The sequence below is a fragment of the Copadichromis virginalis genome, linkage group LG10, assembly GCF_057382275.1.
Source record: "Copadichromis virginalis isolate Kocher_CV1m ecotype Utaka linkage group LG10, C_Virginalis_male_GT1.1, whole genome shotgun sequence".
In the NCBI taxonomy this organism is placed as follows: Eukaryota; Metazoa; Chordata; class Actinopteri; order Cichliformes; family Cichlidae; genus Copadichromis; species Copadichromis virginalis.
The window spans coordinates 34,590,897-34,613,183 of record NC_140627.1 but is presented as its reverse complement, the minus strand read 5'-3'; the positions used below and the strand labels follow the sequence as shown (position 1 = coordinate 34,613,183).

Here is a 22,287-nt window from a genome sequence, read left to right as displayed (position 1 = left end):
TTGCTGTGACTCAGCACTCTGTAAATAAAATTATGGGTAATTAAATATAACAACTTGTAAAATAAAATAAAGCTAAATTTAAAAAATATGGAAAAGTACCCAAAAAAGCAAATAAAGTATTATTTGAATATGAAAATAAAAGAATATATAATGGACGATGCAGTAATAAATACTGAAAATAAGCAGTTAATAAATAAATCCCCCCGCTGGCTCCTTCGGTTTTCTTGTACATTTATTCAGATGTTATATAAACACAGCAAATAAGAAGATTTCATGTATTCCTCAGTCACACACTTTCATTAAAAACAAGTCTAAATGCAGGAAGAGGATTTGGTTTGCTGGCCTCAAACACTTCTTTGTGCTGTCCACTGGGGGGCGCTGTTCACCTGCAAACATTAGCTGGTGAACAGCTTGGCTCACAGCAGAAACAGTTCTTGTGACTTCTCCACCCTCCATCACAGTCAGAACATCTGATGAGAAATAAACCCGACACCACAAACCATGAAAAGATCTGCAGATCACGTTTCCCTCACCTGCCAGGCCCTGATGAGCGTTAGCAGCGGTAACCAGGTGAGGGTCACTTCAGGTATTCAGGTCAGTGAGTCACCTTTGCTAAGCTCACCTTTTTAAAGTTGTTTTTCCTCACGGTCATGTTTTTCTCTCTTCTTTTCTGTGTGTTTAATTCGCTGTATGTGGCGCTACCTGCTGGGTGTTATTCAGAGCCACACCTGTGGGGCCGACCAGCAGCCACGACCCGAAGACCCCCAAAGACAGCAGCTGAGACCAAAACCTCGTCAGGAAAAGTTTACGGAAGTTATATCATGCTGTTTATACTTCCTGTTTATCCAAGCTGGTACCTGGATGCTAACAGGTGAGCGGCTACTTCCTGGTGAAACTCTGCCCCCTGGTGGTGGGAGTGTACAAAAAGGCTTTGCACAGATTTCTGTTCCTCACCCAAAACAAAGCTTGTCTGTAGAGCGAGCTAATGTTCAATCAGAGCAGCAAACACTTGGAAACTGGAGAACATACAAAGACTTTCACACAATACTCGACTAAAAGTACTCAAGTATACTGCAGGCCGGTCCCTCCTATATGGACACGCCCCTTTAGCAAGAAAGCTCAAAGCACATCAGGAGTCGTCCTACTGGTCGTCATGGCGAACACATTTTAATTAGTCACTGCTTCAAGACGGCGTGGGCAGCTTCGATGACCGTGACGTGGCTCCTACCCCTCGCAGCAGGTGTGGTGCTGGTGGTGGTCGGAGCTCGGGCCACGTGGAGCGGGGGCAAGTGGGCGTGGTGGTCATGCTGACGCAGCAAAAGCTGCAGCTGTTCGTTCTCACGCCTCAGGTCCTTGCTGTGCTTCCTCAGAGCTTCACGCTGCAGCACAGCGCTGCTGCAGCTCCGCCGCAGCTGCTGCAGTTCCGGGAACCTACAGACGTCCTGCAGACCGATGGACAGGTGAGCTGACAACTGTCTGCAGGCCATATTGTACCTGTGGGGGAGGAGCTTCCTGGCACTGTGCTTGTTTTAGAAGCTGCACACCCACCTGGGAGCTCGCTAAAGTTAAACTAAAAGGATACAGGTTGGGGAAGGCGGAGCCTACCTTTGCTGGCGTGTCCTGTTGGCACTCGTCTGTGCGTTGTGATGATGATGATGTCAGTAACGTGTCGTGTTGCGTCTCCAGCCGGTGGCAGATGTCCGCGGCCCGTAGAACCCTCTCGCCCTGAAACAGCGGAGCACACGGAGGGTGAGAAGCAGTTCCGACAGGTGATGCAGACAGGTGAGGCGGGCTTCACCTTGGTGACGACGGCCTGCAGGTTCTTGGCGGCGGCGTCACCCTGGACGGTGAGCTCGGTGAGCCTCTTCCTCGCCGCCGTGTGCGACTGGGTCAGGTGGTCCTGGAGTGCGTGAGACCTGCAGTTGAGCTCATGTATGGTGGCGGTCAGGTCCTCTTCCAGCGAGCTGTTTTCTGCCTTGTTGGAGATCATCTTCTCCCTCAGCCTGCGGACGGCGTCCTGACAGGAAGTGAGCGAGCACAGTGAGTGCGTGTTAAAACGAACACGTTTACAGTTTACACACAAACTCCTCCTTCAAACAGCTGCAGGCATCATATTAGGACTTAAGGTATTTATTAGGGGGCGTGGCCTGAACGACTGATAATTCGTTTCCAGGACTGTGTTTGGCTCACCCGGGTCAGCTGACTGTGGATGTGACACACCTGTGACACACCTGTACGTATGAGCTCAGCTCAGAGACAGGTGGAGGTGTTGTGAGCGCACTGACCTCCAGCTTCTTGGTGGTCTTCAAGTCTTCGCTGATCTTCTTCTGTTTGTCTGCGAGCTGCTTCTCGAGCTGCGTTACCTTGACGATACTTTTCTGCAGGTGCTCTAAGCTCGTCTGGGTGGCGTCACTCACCTCCTCCCTGCCCTCCAGAGCAGCCACCTGTGCACAGAGAGGGGGTCAGCGCAGCCGGACGGGCCTGAGAGGTAGAGGGAGACCACGGGCCGGCGCCATACCTGCTCCTCCAGAGAGCACGTGTACATCGCCAGCGTGTCCTCGAGCAGCATCCTGATGTCATTCATGGCGTCCGTGTTGTGCAACTCCGCCGTCAGGGTCAGCTCCTGCAGCTGGATCTCCTGCTGCTGAGACTGCTCCAACATCTGCTGCCTGAAACGCCACACAGGGTCAGAGGTCAACACAGCTCCACCGGCTTCAGGCCACCGGATCATGTGACTGACTTTAGCTCACAGGCTTGGAGGAGGCGCTGACGGCAGGTGAGCGAGCGGAGCATACGACTCACCTCTGAGAGCTGACGCTGGCGCTGACGTCCTCCAGGGCACGCTCCCACTGCTGCTGCAGACCCTGCAGCCGTGCGGCCTGCAGCGCCCACAGCGCCTCCATGTGGTGCAGGTGGAAGCGCTGCATGTGCGCCTCCTGGCGCTCCGTCTCCTGCACGTCGCCCACCAGCTTCTGCAACACAAACGGGCAGGAGTCTGGTCAGCGGGGTAAGACGAGTGTGGGAGGCGGGGTGAGCACAGGCGAGGGGCGGAGCACCTGGACGATGCTGTCCAGGTCGTCCAGCGTCCTCTCAAACGTCTGCTGGAGCACGATGATGTCATGGCGCAGCTCGGCATCCCTGGTCTGGCGGAGGATTGCCCTCCAGCCGTCGTGGAGCTTCAGCAGGTTCACAGCAGTGTTCCTCTGCTCCTTCTGCAGCTTGTCCTACAACGCACACATAAACGCACACACACACACACACACACACACACACACACACACACACACACACACACACAGTGTGAGGCGTTCAACAAGAGCCAGCAGCAGAAAGTCAAAGAGGCCACGCCCCCTACAGTGATCCAGGTGTTCCCTCTGTGTCACCTTCAGGAACAGGCTGAGCGTCTCCTCCTTCTTCTTCTTCAGCTCCTCCTCAGCCTGAGCGCGCTGCTGCAGGTGCACCTGTCTCTCCTCGTCAGACTTCCCCACACTCTTCTTCATCTTCTTTGACATGATGCCTCCTCGTCTCCTCGTCACGCTGAGAGGACAGCAGGTGGAGAAGGATGTTAGCTCCTACGGGTATTTGTGAGACCTGCAAACATGAGCTCATCGGGTTTAAGCTCCTCCTTTCAGAGTTACCACCTGACCCCAAACCAGCCTGTATATAAAAGATGGAAGTAGCCTCTGTCCTGTTAGCACGCCGGCTGCTGCACGTGTGGTGTTTCAGTCAGAAGGTTCAAGGTTCTTTATTTGTCACATGCATAGTTATACAAGTATAACACACAGTGAAATGTAGCCTGACACGCTCCTCGACATGTGCAAAAATGGGGGGGGTAGGAAGAAGAGGAGATGATGTTCTTCAGCAGCCTCTCAAACACCTTCATTACTACCGAGGTCAGTGCAACTGGCCGGTAATCGTTCAGGGATGAGGGTTTGCTGTTCTTGGGCACAGGATGATGGTGGATCTTTTGAAGCATGTGGGGACCACAGACTTCGCCAGGGACTCGTTGAAGATGTAAGTGAACACACCTGCTAGCTGGTCAGCACAGCAGCGCAGCAGACAGCCGGTGATGCCGTCTGGCCCCGCCGCTTTCCTTGTGTTCACTCTCCTCAGTGCCGCAGTCCATCTTTACAGGAGTTCAGTGACTTTTTATCTCCCATCTTGAAGCTGTCCACGTCGTTAATAATTGGGGGTTTTAACATGCAACATGATGATGACGCTGACCTGCCAGAGGTTTTCTTAGCATCATGGACTCTTCATTTCCCACAGCATGTGTCCGGCCCCACTCACACCAAAGGACACTCTCTGGACCTCGTTTTATGTCGGACCATCCTCGTATCATTTTTAACCCGTCTATTTATTGGCCTCCTTCTCCTGTTCGTCATGTTTTTAGCTCGCGCACCTTAAATTCCTCTACGGCTGCTAACGTTTCTGATGTTTTTCATTTGTTCTGCCTGCTTCTAACGATGTTGATTTATTAACAAATGTTTTTAATAATTGTTGTCTTTCTATTTGAGATCATATTGGCCCCGTTAAAGCTACACTAGCCCTGTGTGAAAAGCCTCTCCCTGGACAAACGACAGCATTCGCTGTTTAAAGCGTGTCTGTCGTAAAGCGGAGCGTTTGTGGAGAAAAACTCGTTGACAGGTTCATCTCCTTCCCTAATCATGACTACAGGGCCCTGCACGGTGTAGCTCCAGCTTACATCGGTGAGCTTCTTCATCGCCCCAGCATGCGACCAGCTTGCTGGCTGTCCAGCACACAAGGCTAAAAACAGAAGGTGACAGAGCGTCAGTGGCTCCCTTTGATCTGTGGACTCGTCTCTTTTAAAAAGCAGTTAGAAACGTATCTGTTTAAACTTGCTTTTGGTTGATTTCGTTTGTTTGAGGTCGTGTGTCCATTTCTGCTTCTGTGAAGCACTTTGTGATCTTATCTTGAAAGGTGCTATATAAATAAAATTTTACTTTACTTTTACTCCACCTTCAGGTTTCTGTGCAGCCACACCACCATCGCCCTGGTAAAGAAGGCCAGCAGCAGCTGCACCTCCTCCGTGTCCTGAGGAAGAAGAACCTGGACCAGGAGCTGCTGCTGACCTTCTCCCCTCCTCGGTGGAGAGCGTGCTCCTCCTGCCTGCTGTTTGTACTCAGTGCTGGGTTTGGATTAACGATTTTCCAGAATCTCAGGTTAAAGCTCACAAAATTTCAGCAAACCAGAGCAGATTCTGCACAAAGACGTAAACACAAAGCGCACGTCAGCCGACAGCCGCAGATTGTGATGCGTCCGCGCTTCGTGTTTACGTCTTTTTTTGCGCTGGAGTCTGAGCTGCAGGTTTGTCTCTCAGACCAAAACTGACCGAACCAGCAGCAGAAGAAGATCCAAACGACACTTCACATAAACATCGTCATGAATTCACTTTGACTTTTGCTGCTTTCCTTCCAGCTCTTCAGTTTTTGTTCTACTGCAGAATATTTTAAGGTTATTTGCTATAAACAGCCAGGACAGGAAACTCTGCTTCATGTGTGTCTGTTTGATCCTGTTACTTTGACTCAAAGGCCTCTGCTGTGACGCTCACGCCTCGATGAAGTCTCACAGTGTCAGCTTCGCTTTCATAGACATAAAAATACTGATGGATGATCAGAATGATCGTATATGTGACTGAGGCCCAGCTCAGTCATTAACACCGCCCACAACACGACTGGCTGCCCCTGGAGGCCATCGACGGGTCCTCCTGTCTCAGGTAAACCCTCACAGGTGACCCCGCCCACACCTGCTTGCCACACTCAGGCTTCTGCAGTAAGTTTCTGTCCTGAGCGTCTCCGGCAGTTGGCGCCGTTGCTAGGCAACAGCAGCAGCGCGTGTCTGATGACAGCTCGTGGACCCTCGTTTCCAAATGTAATTATATTTAACTCAAAGCCAGCCGAGCGGCTCTTTGATCTGCACCGCGCGCAGTGACGTCGCCCCGGTTTCCCGTTAACGTGGGCGCAGGTGAAGGTCAGACACTTCCGGTCTTACCGTTCAGGAGAGCCGCTGCAGACCCGCGACTGTGACCTCCGCGTTTGCGATCCGTCACCATAGCAACGGCGTCAGCCGGGGTCACGTGACAGCCGTCAGCTGTTTGCAGATATTTCAACAGAAGAAGAATTTAAATTTAAGTTGTTCTAAAACCAAACGACCGGAAACAGCTGAAACACCCGAGTCTGAGCCGACGTCTGAATCAGAGGCGGAGCCAGACATTTGAAACACCCGGGGCTTAGCCCTAAAGGATGGTATGCATGTGGGATTTTTTTGGGGGGGGTTAGAAATGACTGAAAGATTAATTGGCTCTGTTTTGAGTTTTGTTCAAAAAAGAATGACTTCATAGAGGGAAAAATATATATCACATGTGCAGGACACCTTAAACTCGTTTTTTAATTAAGCAGCGAGGCAGAACAAAGTCGGGCTGTATCAAGACACGAGGACTAAACCCCGATTCAACCAGACCCAGAACTGATCCAGAATTAAAACAGGACTACAACAGTTCAAAATCAGGACTACTGAGGACTTAACCAAGACAGAACCAGAATCAGAACTAGATGATAGCAGCACTAAAAACCATCATAGACCTGCACTACACTTGTTTTTTAATAATACCAAAGTCCAATATTTAGATTGAGAAAAGTTTATATAATTATTCAGCCTTGTTGTGCAAACAAGCTGCATAACTTAATAAATATAGAATGTAACAAAGTATGTAAAGTAACAAGTGGCATCTAAAAAGTTACACTCGGTACTGGATACATGTTCTGATGAGTTTTGGCAAACAACCATGTGACTAACAGGTGTGTCTCACCTGCTCTTGTTCCCTCTCTGTGCTGACAATCATCAAATCTACAGTTGAAACCAGATATTTACTCTTCAGATAAAAGCACTTTTTTAATTGTAACATCAAATCAGACTAAATGTTTATTTTTTTAGATAAATATAAACATATTTGTTAACTTTAAGAGTAAAGAGAGAAACTGTCTGTATTTCTTAATTGTAAATGGCACCAAATTGTATTCAAACTGAGCCACACTTATGGAGCTCCACAGTTCTTCTCCTGCTGTTTTGTTGACATCTCCTGATGTTCCCATGTCACAGAAACAGACTCTGTGTTTTGCCTTATATGCATCCACAGCTGTGCCACCAGTTTACTCACATGGACTCTACAAACCAATCAGAAGCTTCTTCAGCTCAGAATGGAATCGTCTGCAGTTTCTTATTAATTAACAATAAACTTAGTGTACAGGGAGTGCAGAATTATTAGGCAAATGAGTATTTTGTCCACATCATCCTCTTCATGCATGTTGTCTTACTCCAAGCTGTATAGGCTCGAAAGCCTACTACCAATTAAGCACATTAGGTGATGTGCATCTCTGTAATGAGAAGGGGTGTGGTCTAATGACATCAACACCCTATATCAGGTGTGCATAATTATTAGGCAACGTCCTTTCCTTTGGCAAAATGGGTCAAAAGAAGGACTTGACAGGCTCAGAAAAGTCAAAAATAGTGAGATATCTTGCAGAGGGATGCAGCAGTCTCAAAATTGCAAAGCTTCTGAAGCGTGATCATCGAACAATCAAGTGTTTCATTCAAAATAGTCAACAGGGTCGCAAGAAGCGTGTGGAAAAACCAAGGCGCAAAATAACTGCCCATGAACTGAGAAAAGTCAAGCGTGCAGCTGCCAAGATGCCACTTGCCACCAGTTTGGCCATATTTCAGAGCTGCAACATCACTGGAGTGCCCAAAAGCACAAGGTGTGCAATACTCCTTCCCAAATCAAAAACCCTGGATTAACGGAGATGTCCGCGCGGCACTGGCGGCACGGAGCACCGCCTTTGCCTCCGCGAACACATCGGACTACAAACACGCACATTACCAACTCCGGAAGACGATCAAAGCAGCCAAACGTGAGTACAGGGACAGGGTGGAGCAACAGTTTGACAACCCTCGGAGTATGTGGCAGGGACTAAACACGATCACAGACTTTAGAGGGAAAACCAGCACACCGCAGACCACGGCCTCTCTGTGTGAGGATCTAAACGTATTCTACGCTAGATTCGACACAGCGAACACCATGAGACCGGACAGTGTGCGCACCGCGGATGACGTCAGTGCGCACACTGTGTCTGAGGCGGATGTGCGGAAGTGCTTCAGGAAGGTGAACGCACGCAAAGCTACTGGTCCGGACGGGATTCCCGGCCGCGTCCTCAAGTCATGCGCGGCTCAGCTGGCTGGAGTGTTCACGCACATCTTCAACCTTTCCCTCTCTCTGTCTGTAGTCCCAGCCTGCTTCAAAATGGCCACCATCGTCCCTGTACCCAAATCCTCCACCATCTCCTCATTGAACGACTGGCGACCTGTAGCCCTGACCCCCATCGTAAGCAAATGCTTCGAGAAGCTGGTCAGAGACTTCATCCGCTCTGCACTACCCGACTCACTGGACCCTCTACAGTTTGCATACCGCCACAACAGGTCCACTGATGATGCCATAGCCCTGACACTACACACTGCCCTGTCACACCTGGAGAAGAGAGACACGTATGTGAGAATGCTGTTTGTAGATTACAGCTCAGCATTCAATACCATCGTTCCCTCGAAGCTGGACAGGAAACTGCAGGATCTAGGACTGAGCAGCTCCCTCTGCAGCTGGATCCTTAGCTTCCTGTCTGACAGACGCCAGGTGGTCAGACTGGGCAGCATCACCTCATCCCCCGTCACACTGAACACTGGTGCTCCACAGGGGTGTGTACTGAGCCCTCTCCTGTACTCACTCTACACCTACGACTGCACAGCCACTAACAGCTCCAACATCATTGTGAAGTTTGCGGACGACACTACAGTGGTGGGTCTTATCACCAACGGTGATGAGACGGCTTACAGGGAGGAGGTCAGCGCCCTGACCCACTGGTGTCAAGACAACCATCTCACCCTCAACGTCGCAAAGACAAAGGAGTTGATAGTGGACTTCCGGAGGTGCAGAGAACTACACACCCCCATCACCATCAACGGCGCTGCTGTGGAGAGAGTGAGCAGCTTCCGGTTCCTTGGAGTACATCTGGCTGAGGATCTTACGTGGTCAGTACACACAAACAAAACAGTGAAGAAGGCGCAGCAGCGCCTCTTCTTTCTCAGGAGACTGAAAAGATTCGGCATGAGCCCCCGCATCCTCAGGACCTTCTATCACTGTGCCATTGAGAGCATCCTCACTGGATGCATCACCACCTGGTATGGCAACAGCACCGCCTACAACTGCAAAGCTCTCCAGAGAGTCGTGCGGTGCTCTGAACGGATAATTGGAGGTGAGCTTCCCTCCCTCCAAGACATCTACAGGAAGTGCTGCCTGAGGAAAGCGGGGAGGATCATCAAGGACTCCAGTCACCCCAGCCATAAACTGTTCAGACTGCTTCCATCAGGAAGGAGGTTCTGCAGCATCCGGTCCCGTACCAGCAGACTGAGAGACAGCTTCTTCCACCAGGCCATCAGACTGATGAACACGTCATAGACACCTCAGCTTCACTACTGGAACTTCAACATTATGCACTCCACACTGTATATAAATGCCACTTGTTTTGCACATATTCAACTCCTGTATATTTTATATATTTTATTTATTGTTGACTCTATTTAATTTGTAAAATATGTGTACACACACACACACACACACACACACGTAGAAAAATATTTAGTATACACATCCAGAAATGCATACACTATTATATATTGTACATATATTTATTAGTTTCAGATGTAGCCATTCTTGTATTTTGCACAACTCTGTTGCTTGTGAAGCTCGCACACAAGAATTTCACTCACATGTGCTGTACCAATGTACCTGCACATGTGATGTGACAATAAAAGTGATTTGATTTGACTCAGAGACATGGCCAAGGTAAAAAAGGCTGAAAGACGACCACCACTGAACAAGACACACAAGCTGAAACGTCAAGACTGGGCCAAGAAATATCTCAAGACTGTTTTTTCTAAGGTTTTATGGACTGATGACATGAGAGTGAGTCTTGATGGGCCAGTCTCTGTGCCTGACAGCAGCAGCGCCGTGACGAGTCCTCCTCACACCGCGCTGCCGTCCATCCAGAGTAAAGATCAGCTGACGATCCCCTGACCAGTCTCAGCTCTGTAGAAGGACATCAGGTCAACATTTCCTATTCTAGAGAAACTCAAACACAGATTCAATCAGTGGCTCTTTAGAGATCTGTCGTTAAAAGGCAGAGTATGAATAACTGAAGCAGAAGGTTGCACCTTGATAAAAAACTCATAAACGAGGTTGATAAGTTACTTTTCAACTTTATCTGGAAAAATAGGACACGACATTAAAAACAGTTCTTATGAACTCTGTCAACGCTTAATGTGTTAATTTAAACACTTTAAATAACACATTCAAAATAAATTGGTTAAAGAATCGAATTATCTTCCATTTGGAAAACTATACCTGTGTTCATGCTAAGTTAAGTTCATGCAATCACACCACCACACAGTACTGACCCACACATACAGTTCTTACACACACACTGGACTTTCTGGACTTTGGTTTTGCACAACACTGGTCACTATATTCTTCATTTCCGGTTAATACTTGTACAGCTGCTGTTATTGTGTATATATTTATTTATATTTATATTTCTTCATACATTCTTATATAGTTCTATATTGTGTATTTTGTTGTACAGTTATTTTATTTTCAACTTTAATTTATATATTTTATCTTATTCTTCCCAGTTAAATTTACCCTTCATTCTAATTTGTGTTGTACAGTTATTTCATTTTTAACCTTAATTTATATTTTATTCCTTCCTAGTTAAATTTACCCTTTTTAATTTTTCATATTTATTTCCTATCTTATTCATAGCCTTTTCCTTTTTTGTTTTCTTTAGGTCACGAGCAGTTGTCCAAGCATTTCACTACATATCGTACTGTGTATGACTGTGTACGTGACAAATAAAATTTGAAATTTGAATTTTGAAGTTAGGTGAATTTTTCCTTACTTGTAATTTTGATAAAATCCCTTTAAAAATCTCTGCTGTTCATCGTCGAGCTTTTTTAGCACGGACTCTTGTTTACAAGCATAACTTTAGTCCACACAGTTATTATGTCTGGAATAACAAGGAACTTTTATTTAAAAGAAGATCTCTCTTCTTAGATAGTTGGTTTGGGAATAACATTGTTTTAGTCAACCAGCTTTGCTCCTGTGAAGAATTTTGTTTACATTTCAGTTTAGCTATAAGTCGTCATGATTATACAAAAGTATTTGGCCTGATACCATCAGGGGTTTGTATGCTGTTTAAGAATCAACCTAATATCACTTCACTCCCATACAAACATACAAACTTTTGTTGGCAAGATTTGCTTTTCTAAGCAACCTAAAGACAACAATAAATCGATCAGAGCTTTATTTCAGAGTACCATAACCACGCTACCACGTGTCATTTTTTTCTGATGGTATCATGTGGAACGAAGTTTGGAGACTCCCTAATCAGTTTTTAATTACCAACAAAATGAAAGATATTTCTTATAAATGAATACACAGAATTTATTCTTCTAAAGATGATCTTCAAAGCAAATTCAGATTAGACATTGATACGAGCTGCAGCGTTTGTAAAACCAAGGAATCTACTGCACATCTTTTTGGTTTTGTAACCTTGTGCAAGATTTCTGGCAGAGTTTATGTGTTTTTATCTCAGAAAATGTATTTAAAGGATTTGTACTGTTTTGGAAATATGTTTTGTTTATTCTGCACAAAAACCAAAAACAATCCAACTTTGATAACAGATTTTTGGTTAACTTGTTACTTTTAATGGCTAAATTTCATATTCACAAGTCCACATGTTTAGGAAGACCTCCCTCTTTTTATGTATTCTCCTTTGAACTTGTAGAGTATCTTAACTCAGTTAAGAACTCCACGAACCCAAAGCTATAAAACGATTGGTGTTTGTGAAAAAATCAAGATCTTTCAGTCACTTTGTTCTTTGGCTTGATCAGTTTCCCCCTAACATATTTATATTGTTGTTTCTGAATACTGTTCTTGTACTTGTTTATCTATGCATACATGCATTTTGTAAGTACAACACCATTATTGTGGTACTGTTTAAATCCATTTTGTATTGTACTGATGTTTAAATAAAGGTTTGAGGAAAAATAGAAGGAGGACATCAGGAAATAAAGTCTCTGCTGTGTTCACCCCCACGACGTGTCCTCTTGCATGTCCGTCACCATCGTCACTGATGTAAAGTGGTTTAATGTTACTTTTTTCCTGAAAGCCACGACCGTCTCCTTGGTCGTGGTTGTGTTGAGGACGGGGGCGACTGTAGCCCATTTTGGAGGTGCTTCAGCCCCAAAGTGAATCAAAGCACCCCCACAGATTTCTTACTTTTTTTGACAATATTTGCTGTTTGTGTGACACACTACTAAAAATATAAAAAGCATACAGTACTTTACTTGTTTGAGACGTAACATTTTAACAACAAAAGTATAGATACCCCCCCCGCCTCCCAAAGTGGTTTGTTCCAGCTCCCCCCTGCTCTGGCTCTAGCGCTCTGTCTGCCAGAGCGATGGTGGCTGAGACGCAGCGGAGCAGAGGTGGAAGTGTCTGGCTTAAAACAGGACATGTTGGCTGCATTTAACCTTCAGTTACTCTTTATATAGTTGGTAGGAAAAACATTACACCAGGTAACCTGCAGTGTTGAAAACGTGTTTTCTGACGATGTTTGCTGCCCTACAATCCGTCCTGCTCTGTAAAATCAGCCACATCTGACCGTCCTGTTGCTCCCATTGAAATGTTTACAGCCTGTTTAAAATCTAAGACTTATAATTGTCCGTAGCTGCTGTTGTTACCACCGTCCTGTTTGAAATGGATGCTAACTGACTGAATGCCCATTAACCTTATAACACCTGGTGTGTGTGTGTGTGTGTGTGTGTGTGTGTGTGTGTGTGTGTGTGTACAGAGACAGCCAGGTTCATAATGGATATGAGGAAGTTTTTTCAAAAAAGGAGCCACGTCAGGTAAAAGTGTAAAATCAAATGATCCATCAATCAGGAATAATGTTGGATCAGTGTTTCAATGTTTATCTTTTATTAGATGTTCGTGTGGTTTGGTTATTTGCCTTTTGGTTGAAAGTACACTGAGAGGACTTTTTATTAGTGATCTTAATAGTATTTTTTCATATTAATGTAATTTTTCATCTAATTGAATCTATTTGTGTATGATTGTCAGTCCAAAGAGGGAACGTGAGGAGAAAGTACGAGGTGAGGAAGAAGCAGGTAAGCTAACAGACAGGGAGCAGTGACAGGCAGAAACTGTGAAACTGACAAAGAGGAAAACCTGATTTTACTCACAGTCTGGAAGTTGTGTCCTCCCTGTATTAAAGCTGCTAAACAGAATCTGCTAAACAAACTGGGCTGAAACATTTTGACCCTCTTTAACAACATCCCAACATAACATTATCATTGATCGGGGAGAGTAAAATTAATGATATATTTTTATGTGGTTCAGCCACAGCTTTACTGAAACCTCTGTAAAGCTGTAAAGAGAAGCAGATGCTCTGTTTCTACAAATGTTTTAAGCTTGTTTCAAAGATTCTGTACTGCAGCTTTAAATGTTTTCCAAAAGCACACACACACTTATCAGTGATTCTCACACTTGTTACAGTGTGGACCACCTGATAAAAGGTCAAGCTCTCCCAAGCACCACTATGAAAGCATGAAAGTCATAAAAGATTTTTTCATGCATGGTATACATTCTACCACAGGCTGTTGCCTCCAGTTTTATAGTTTTTATTAATATTTTGTAATAATTTCTTCTGTTTCGGGAGTGTTTTTATGTATCTGTATTATATTAAACACACACACACACACACACACACATTAAAAGTGAATCTCGGTCCAAAAAATGCTCTCAGTTTACTTTTCACTCACTGTGAGCATCATTCATTATTCTCCCAGTAATGAAGGTTAGGATATGTATTTTTATTTTTATTCCAATCCATTCTTCTTTTGCAGCATTTAAATAACCTTGATCAGATTTGATGGTTTTGTTACAGACTTTAAAAAAGTGTTTTGCTTTTCTTTCACAAATGTGGGATTAAATTGTGTTAAAATGTGCAAAGCAGTGATGTCATGTTTTGTGACGAGGACCCAGGCACAGAGAGACTTGATGAATTTAAGAATCTTATGATTTAATAAAGAAATTTGCAGACTTGCACAGAGATGGTAAAATTATGATGACTGATAACAGAGACGAAGACAGCAGACGGTGAGGACAGGGAGGAGCAGGGGTTTAAATGCACCGAGGAGACATTCAGAGACAACTCGGGACAACATTTAAGGACGCAGGGACTGACAGAGACGGGGAAGACGTCTTATCGTGATGTGTAAAGTTTATCTTGCCTGGCTGGGCAGCTCTCTGGGTGCTCAGCACCCCCAAAGCTCTGATCCTAGAATCGCCCCCGGTTAAGGAGCAGGTTGCTGTCCCTGCACCACGCCTTCAGCCGCTCCACCTCGTCCCTGTCGGCAGACTCGTCCCCCACCCCACACAGGTGTGCTCGTCACTCAGCCCTGGGGAGAGCAGTGGTAACAGAACTGCTAACATAGGCTGTGTAACTGAGGTGGTGACTCTACCTGTACACCCACTTGTTTATTCCTGCTCCTCCTCTCTCAGCCTGTGTGCTGTCATTAAAGCTTAAATGTAACAGTGAGGCAAAGCTTACAGACCAATCAGAGGCTGCTGCTGCACAGGTAACATCCCTTAGACCTCACCTGGATGTGGAGCTGTGAATGTGACCGGACATCTTTCACAGACTGGAACAATGATGCTCAGGTGACCCGGTGGCGCTCGCTGACATTTCATTACTTTCAGGTTCAGTGAGTTTAAACCTGCAGCAGCAACACCGGCCGTTTATTAAAGACAGACCTGCTCCTGGAGAAGCCACGCCTCCCTGTGAACACTCTGTGACATCATCAACACCCATCCTTGACACCTGAGTTCATCCTCACCTGTGCCTGCTGTTCTGTACTGATGGGCAAAGTTAAGTGGCAAACCGTCATACCTACTTAAACTTGTGCTGGAATTACTCTGTGACAGCAGGAATGTGCATGAACTACTTACGGTAGGACGGTTTGTTCTCCTGCCACGCTCCTCTTAGAAGTCTCAGATGTGGAGATGTTTTTTCTACTGTGACTCTAATGACTGCCGGTGTGCCTTTGGGCCTCAGCAGGTGAGGGCTGTGGTTGTTTTTACTGAACGTTGTATTGTGTTTGTACAAAAATAAATGTAAGCTCGGAGACCGGAACTGCTTCGGACACAGCTCAGGTGTGTGCTGGAGCCCTGCTGGCGGCCAGCGGAACTGCAGCTGCTGCGTTTCCCTATACGGAGCTGTTCCTAATGTTCTGTCCGTTCCTCGTACATGGAGCGCTGTTGTCGCACGTGCCGGTTTGTTTTCACGCTGTTCCCGGCCGTGCACGCGGGTGAGAGCGGCTCGGGGCCGCGCTCACAGGAAACCACCCAAATAAGGTAGGAGGAAGTGATGACGCGGCTGGATGCGCTCCACGTGACCTCGAGCCCTCAAACACAGCGCGGAGCCGTGACGTGTCTCCGGGGTTTCCGGCCATGGCGTCTGGCCGCGCGCCGCGTTTCGGGCTCGGTCCGGCGGGTACGCGGCCAGGCCGAGCCCCGGACCGGGCCGAACCGTGTTCGCTCCTGAAAGCGCGGGACAAGGGGCGCCGGGACCGCGGACGGCCGCGGGAGCACGCGCCCCGTTCGGACCAAATATGGGCTTCCGACCCGCCATATTTGGGAATCTACGTCACGCAGGAGTCTTTATAAAGGCGGGAATCCTCCGAGAGGACCTGACAGCACCGAGTTCAGGCTGTGCGCTCGCGACAGCCAGAAACAAACAGCTGATGTTGTTTACATCCTCTGATGACGCAGCGGCCTCACCTGCGCCGGTGACCCTCCGGTAGAGTCTCACCTCCAGCGTTGGCGTCCCGCGAGCGGCAGCTTCCGCCCGGAAGGAGCGCCTCTCCGCGGGGCTCAGCAGCGAAGGAGCTCCGGGAGCCGAGGAGCTCCCCCCGCAGGGACATGGCGGCCACAAGGGCTCTGCTGCCGGAGCCGCTACCCGGTCTACCGCCGCCGCTGTCTCCACTGGACGGATACCCGAAGCTGGAGGACTTGCAGATGCTGCTGCTGGCCGCCTCCGGGGCCGAGGGAGCCGGGCAGCTGAGCGGAGAATCCGGAGAGTACGGAGGTGAGGAGCCGGTCACCCGTTTATCTGTGTCGCACGCGTGCGCGCGCATGCTGCAGCTCGCATTACAGACTGCAAAGTTGCACGAGAGAGTGTTTTATTGTGATTTAAATGTTTGTCAGTAAAGCTGAGCTCGTGCTCACCTGTGGCTCACACCTGCAGCTGTGTGAGCCACAGGTGCGCTTTCCCTGCACCATGGCAGAGCTCATGGACCAATCAGGCCACCGTACGGAGGTCAAAGGGTGCTTCCTAATGAACCAATAAATAAGACTCCCAAGTGTGCTGTGACGTGTTCTCACCCGTGCGCCTCCTTCTTCCCCTCAGATTCCCTCTCGGACCTCCCAGACCTACAGAGCCTCCTCCCACTGACGCCCCGCCTGCCCTCGCTGGCGTACAGCGGCCGCTTCTCCTTTGAGCCGTCTGTGTCGACCTGTGGCGGCAATAATCTGTGGGCGGAGTCTCTCCTAAGCCTGTTGGTCGGCGTGGCGGCTCCGCCCACTGCCTCCAGCCTTCCTGTGTCTTCATCGTCAGTGACATCATCATCGCCATCCCATTCGACCATCAGTTCCATCCAGGTGACCTGCGGCTCTGCTGAAATCACCTCGGTCTTCTCGGCGATACCGACCTACACCTCAGCCGGCGCCGAGCCGCTCCTCCCGGCCACAGACTGTCAGCCAGCCCCTCTGGCCTTCTTGCCGCAGCAGGGTCCGCCTCCCGCCTACACCGCCGCTGCTGCGTCCCGTCTCGGCCTGCAGCCGTCCTCGCTGGTGACGATGTTGCCAGACTACCTTCTGCCGCAGCAGTCGGATGCCGAGCCCGGCGTAAACGTGGATCAGAAGCCGCCACCGCTCACGCCACTCTCCACCATCAAAGCCTTCTCCTCGCAGATCCAGATCCAGCCTCCTGGCCCCGCCTACAACGCGCAGCTCACCAAATCTGGCAGACCCAGGAAGTTTGCCGCTGGCCGCCAGTGCAAAACGCCGCCTCACGAGCGGCCATACGCCTGCCCCGCTGAAGGCTGCGACCGCCGCTTCTCCCGCTCCGACGAGGTGACGCGCCACGTGCGCGTGCACACGGGTCAGAAGCCGTTCCAGTGCCGCATCTGCATGCGCAGCTTCAGCCGCAGCGACCACCTGACCACGCACATCCGCACTCACACCGGCGAGAAGCCGTTTGCTTGCGCTGAGTGCGGACGTAAGTTCGCCCGCAGCGATGAGCGCAAGAGGCACGCCAAGATCCACCAGAGGCAGCGCGAGCGCAAAAACAACAGTAACTCTGCCTCCACCGCCACCATCACCACACCCCCCACATACTCCTCCCCCGCACACAGCTCCTCCCCCTGCTTCACCTCCTCCTCCTCGTTGTCACACATCTACAGCTCCTCGCCGTCCCCCCACCTCTACTCCCCCTCCTGCTCCTCACCGATGGCGAGCCCCCAGGCAGAGCTGCCCTCCCCCCACAGCTCCAGCATGTGTTGACCTTTGACCTCAGGCTGACAGCATCGGACTGCAGAAATGTTTACCGTGCGGGGTCAAAGGTCGCCTCGTGGTGTAAATATGAATCCCGTAGTTTGTACATATTGTTTACACGCATGTTGGTGAACATGTGTTCACGTGCTCCGCCTACTGAGTAGGCCTGTATGTTTACATTTTCTACTCCACCTGTTTCCTCTCAAAGAGCTTCAACAATAAAAGTCTGAACCCTGCTGGTGCTTTTTAATTTGTAGGAGGTGTGTGTGTGTGTGTGTGTGTGTGTGTGTGTGTGTGTGTGTGTGTGTGTGCGCGCGCGCGCGCGTGTGTTTCACATCAGCTGATGGAGGTCATGTGACATGAGACAAAAGTCAGAAACCCTCAGTTACGTGCGGCGTAAACGTTTCTGAGGCAAAACCTGAAGTCACTGTTCGAGGGATTCTCACTCAGGTTTGTAGCTCCTGTCAGTCTGAGTGGATCCGACAAAGGTCAGAGTTCAAAGGTCGAATCAGAAGCTTAAACAGTGACAGCTTCACTGAACGCTGCCATTAAATCCTCCCTGTGTGTGTGTGTGTGTGTGTGTGATCGGACTGTGACCGCAGCACCCTGCAGGAAAATCCCGGTGCTGCTGAAGGCCAAAAATGGCGCTTCCTGCTGCTGCAGCGGACATCCTGACGCCCATATAAGGAACTTCCTGCTGTTTGTGATGTAACAGCAAGGACTGGGATAGCAGGTCAGACTGGAGTGTGTGTGTGTGTGTGTGTGTGTGTGTGTGTGTGTGTGTGAGAAAGTATCTGCACTGCAGACACATGAAGTTCAGAGTCCTGCTTTCACTTTCATCTGCAGGAGTAAAAGTAAATCATGTTGTTTGGATGTTTATGTGTATGTCCTTAGTGCTAATTATTTAGCTGTTAGCTGTAAAGTAAGCTAGTACGTAACAAACTGATACAGGATAAGGCAGGGGAAAGTTAGAAATGTATAATGGTGGCAACATAACATATATTATAGCACAAATACTGACATATTTCTGTAATTAAAAGAGAACTGTAATATCAGCTTACAGTGAAACATGGATGCAAATATCCCAAGTGATGGGACGAATCCCGTGGTCCCTCTAACAGAGAGATAAGGAACCAGTGCTCACTGCTCCACCCGTGAAGATGGAGAGCAGAGAAAGAGGTCTAACACGGTGACACAGAAAATATGTTTCCCAAAGAACACACTCGGCCAGAAACGAGGCAAGTCCACAAACCAAACACAACCCGAGCTTTCTACATCATGAAGGAAAAATCGACACTGAATTCAATTCGATTTTATTTTATTTACACAGCGCCAAAGCACAACAACAGTCGCCACAAGGCGCTTTATATTGTACAGTAGCTCCTACAATCATATGACCCCCTATGAACACGCACTTTGGTGACAGTGGGAAGGAAAAACTCCCTTTTAACAGGAAGAAACCTGGAGGGGCGGGGCTATCTGCTGCGACCAGTTGGGATGAGAGAAGGAAGACAGGATACAGACGTGCTGTGGAAGAGAGACAGAGGTTAATAACAGATATGATTCAGTGCAGAGAGGTCTGTTAACACATAGTGAGTAAAGAAAAACTCAGTGCATCATGGGAATCCCCGGCAGCCTACGTCTATTGCAGCATAACTAAGGGAGGATTCAGGATCACCTGGTCCAGCCCTAACTATATGCTTTAGCAAAAAGGAAAGTTTGAAGCCTAATCTTGAAAGTAGAGATAGTGTCTGTCTCCTGAATCCAAACTGGAAGCTGGTTCCACAGAAGAGGGGCCTGAAAACTGAAGGCTCTGCCTCCCATTCTACTTTTAAATACTCTAGGAACAACAAGTAGGCCTGCAGAGCGAGAGCGAAGTGCTCTAATAGGGTGATATGGTACTACAAGGTCATTAAGATAAGATGGGGCCTGATTATTTAAGACCTTGTATGTGAGGAGCAGGATTTTGAATTCTGGATTTAACAGGAAGCCAAAACAGGAGAAATCTGCTCTCTCTTTCTAGTCCCTGTCAGGACTCTTGCTGCAGCATTTTGGATCAGCTGAAGGCTTTTCAGGGAGTTTTTAGGACTTCCTGATAATAATGAATTACAGTACACAGAATCCTCCATGCAGTCCTTGTGAGCAAACCTGTGGGCTTATGAGGCCTGCGCTCCTGCAGTGCCACACATCTGTCACGACAGTGATTCTGATGGGCACAAACAGTTCAGTTGATGAAGATGTTTAATGTTGGTGCAGGGATTCCAGCCTCTGGTTTCGCTGTGATCTTTGTGTGTGAGTCAGTCCCTGTGCACACGCAGAGCAGCTGTACTACAATCATATTTCGTAAAGCAGCTCCAAGCTGCAGACAGGCATGTGCCCGGGCTCCTCTATGCACACCGTGAGCAGCCTTGCAGAGGTTTCCGTAGTGTAGTGGTTATCACGTTCGCCTCACACGCGAAAGGTCCCCGGTTCGAAACCGGGCGGAAACAGGCGTTTGCTTTTATTCATACACACGTTTCGCATCATTAACTGGTCCGCGTGGACCACTACCTCGTGAGTAGTTGTTTAACGTGTACTGACTCACGTAAACGGAAGTGAAAGCAGCAGTAAGAAACACCAGTGGCGATACGTTCCCTGGAACATGTGACACGTCTGTCCCACTGAAACGTTTTGGGTTGATTGCGCGTGCACACTTTGATTGCGCGTGCCTCGTTCAAACTACGCACACGGCTAACGGCTCTGCTGTTAGCTAGCATTTCTTCTTCTTCAAGATAGGAAAAGAAAAAAAAAGTCATTAGTGTTTCCGCCCGGTTTCGAACCGGGGACCTTTCGCGTGTTAGGCGAACGTGATAACCACTACACTACGGAAACCTGCTCACAGCGATGTGTAAACACAGTTATGTTAATGCAACCCTCATCAGGTCACAGATAACGGGCCACGGCCCAGCCTATCGGTGTCTGTGTGCGACGAGGAAGCTGCACAGTTTCCGTAGTGTAGTGGTTATCACGTTCGCCTCACACGCGAAAGGTCCCCGGTTCGAAACCGGGCGGAAACAGCGGTTTTGTTTCGCCGTGCTGTTATAATCGATAGTGGCATCATTTCCACAGTCCAATAATCTTCTGCCTTTCCTTCTCCAGGCGTAAATGTCCGCCTGAGTGTGAATATGAAACACTTTAAACACACACAGGGTGTATGACGTGCTCTGAGTGCTGCAGTAGAGTACAGAGACCAGTCCATTCACCAGTCATCGTCTCCAGAAGACACAGGAAAGACGATCCTTTAATCCCCAAAGTCCAGGACGTACTCTCCCTGCACCTCCTCCTGCAGCCTGAGGCTCCGCTCCCTCACAGGTGCACACGTGTCTTTAATCGATCGAGCTTCAACAGGAGGGATCGGAGCGCTCCCTAGGTATGACTGTCAACTATGAAAACTCCTTCATCAAATGGATCTGCCAAAATCGTAAACACTATTCATCTGGTCAGGACACCATTTGTAAGTCTGAATCTCCCATTTAGCAAAACTCTAAACACACAACACATTTAGCAGTGCGATGCACACAGGCTACAGAAGTGAAACACAACTAACACACTGTTTGCATCATACTACCACTCAACATTGAAAACACATGCGCACTGATGATGGATTGAATCCGAGCTCCCAGACCTTCACAAACCTTTCTCTCACAGTCAGCTGACAGTTTTTGGACACTGCTTTAGCCACATGCCAGGGATCAAACTGGTGAAGCTGTTCAGGATTGCTGACCATCGTTTCTTTTACAGTTTGAGGATGTCTGTCAGTGGAAATGGTTGAGACACTTTATTTCCCTCTCTGGTTTTTAGAGCTTCTTTAAATCCTTTGATTTCAATGGCATTAGAATTTGAAACTTGGGTGACAGGTAGGGTGTAGGTGTTTGTAGAGGCTGAGTGTCCAGGAGAATCACACCTGCCATCTCCACAGACAACAACTTCTTCCTGTGATTTCATGGCTTTTAACTCACTACTTTTGCTCTTTTATCCACATTTTCTCAATAACAGGAAACACAAATCTCTTTCTCAATGACGTGTATGTGTCTTCACTTAGGTTCAAGTTACTACAAAATTTAGCAAAATGAATGCCACTGAAAAAACTGATGCTGTTAGAAGCAGGTTTCCTTGTCCTTTGGTGCCACTCAAAGTAGGCTGAGACTGCCATCCGTACTGAGCTCCAGAGTCAACTGTGATCCTTCATTTTGAAGCTCTTTGATTTCTTCTTGTACAATCGGGGAGCCACACTTCATACACCGCTTGTGTAATTGTTTTAACTGTGGCTCATAAACTAGAAGAAGTCTTGTGTTTGTATGTGCGGTATTTGAAGTCTGAGACTCGAGAGCTGGAGGCTACAGTTGTAGCCACAGCTGCCCTGGGGCAGACTGACAGAGGCGAGGCTGCCATATCGCACCATCGGCCCCTCTGGTTCACTAGATTCATCAAATGACAAGAACAAATCCTGGGAGTTACCATCATCCACGTCTACTTGTTTGTCCAGTTCAGTCTCCTGTCTGCTTTTG

General features: G+C 48.0%; 2 protein-coding genes, 1 long non-coding RNA gene and 3 other non-coding genes across 9 annotated transcripts; 4 read left to right on the top strand and 2 right to left on the bottom strand.

Annotated features, from left to right (window-relative positions):
* The first annotated feature begins 230 nt into the window (after window positions 1-230).
* LOC146700954 (uncharacterized) lies at window positions 231-5,568 on the top strand. Of its 2 annotated transcripts, none has more exons than XR_014922643.1 (3): window positions 231-570; window positions 721-871; window positions 4,987-5,568. It is a non-coding gene; the product is annotated as an uncharacterized LOC146700954 (long non-coding RNA). The 2 variants fall into 2 exon arrangements; XR_014922642.1 differs by having other exon boundaries at window positions 231-594.
* On the bottom strand, window positions 1,151-6,210 carry drc2 (dynein regulatory complex subunit 2). Of its 3 annotated transcripts, none has more exons than XM_085471204.1 (9): window positions 6,013-6,210; window positions 3,384-3,572; window positions 3,057-3,224; window positions 2,803-2,972; window positions 2,519-2,669; window positions 2,286-2,444; window positions 1,799-2,017; window positions 1,606-1,725; window positions 1,151-1,442 (listed from the first exon to the last, which is right to left on the bottom strand). In XM_085471204.1, the coding sequence occupies exons 2-9, from the start codon at window positions 3,510-3,512 to the stop codon at window positions 1,176-1,178; spliced, it is 1,383 nt and encodes a 460-aa protein (XP_085327330.1). In that variant the 5' UTR covers window positions 3,513-3,572; window positions 6,013-6,210; the 3' UTR covers window positions 1,151-1,175. The 3 variants fall into 3 exon arrangements, with proteins under 3 accessions (XP_085327330.1, XP_085327329.1, XP_085327331.1); XM_085471203.1 differs by having other exon boundaries at window positions 3,384-3,537; XM_085471205.1 differs by lacking the exon at window positions 6,013-6,210 and adding an exon at window positions 5,768-5,953 and having other exon boundaries at window positions 3,384-3,537.
* A 9,653-nt stretch (window positions 6,211-15,863) lies between these two features.
* On the top strand, window positions 15,864-17,976 carry LOC146700952 (early growth response protein 1-B-like). Its single transcript, XM_085471207.1, has 2 exons — window positions 15,864-16,274; window positions 16,596-17,976. The coding sequence occupies exons 1-2, from the start codon at window positions 16,109-16,111 to the stop codon at window positions 17,747-17,749; spliced, it is 1,320 nt and encodes a 439-aa protein (XP_085327333.1). The 5' UTR covers window positions 15,864-16,108; the 3' UTR covers window positions 17,750-17,976.
* A 2,180-nt stretch (window positions 17,977-20,156) lies between these two features.
* On the top strand, window positions 20,157-20,229 carry trnav-cac (transfer RNA valine (anticodon CAC)). Its single transcript has one exon. It is a non-coding gene; the product is annotated as a tRNA-Val (tRNA).
* A 309-nt stretch (window positions 20,230-20,538) lies between these two features.
* trnav-aac (transfer RNA valine (anticodon AAC)) lies at window positions 20,539-20,611 on the bottom strand. Its single transcript has one exon. It is a non-coding gene; the product is annotated as a tRNA-Val (tRNA).
* Window positions 20,612-20,723: 112 nt separating this feature from the next.
* Window positions 20,724-20,796, top strand: trnav-cac (transfer RNA valine (anticodon CAC)). Its single transcript has one exon. It is a non-coding gene; the product is annotated as a tRNA-Val (tRNA).
* Window positions 20,797-22,287: the final 1,491 nt, after the last annotated feature.

Excerpts from the sequence above, each read along its gene's own strand:
- LOC146700952 (XM_085471207.1), top strand. The coding sequence starts at position 16,109 with ATGGCGGCCACAAGGGCTCTGCTGCCGGAGCCGCTACCCGGTCTACCG. Across the intron at positions 16,275-16,595 it reads AGAATCCGGAGAGTACGGAG|ATTCCCTCTCGGACCTCCCA; the intron begins GTGAGGAGCCGG and ends TCTTCCCCTCAG.
- drc2 (XM_085471204.1), bottom strand. The coding sequence starts at position 3,512 with ATGTCAAAGAAGATGAAGAAGAGTGTGGGGAAGTCTGACGAGGAGAGA. Across the intron at positions 2,018-2,285 it reads AGACCACCAAGAAGCTGGAG|GACGCCGTCCGCAGGCTGAG; the intron begins GTCAGTGCGCTC and ends ACTTCCTGTCAG. Across the intron at positions 1,443-1,605 it reads AACAGGACACGCCAGCAAAG|GACGTCTGTAGGTTCCCGGA; the intron begins GTAGGCTCCGCC and ends ATCGGTCTGCAG.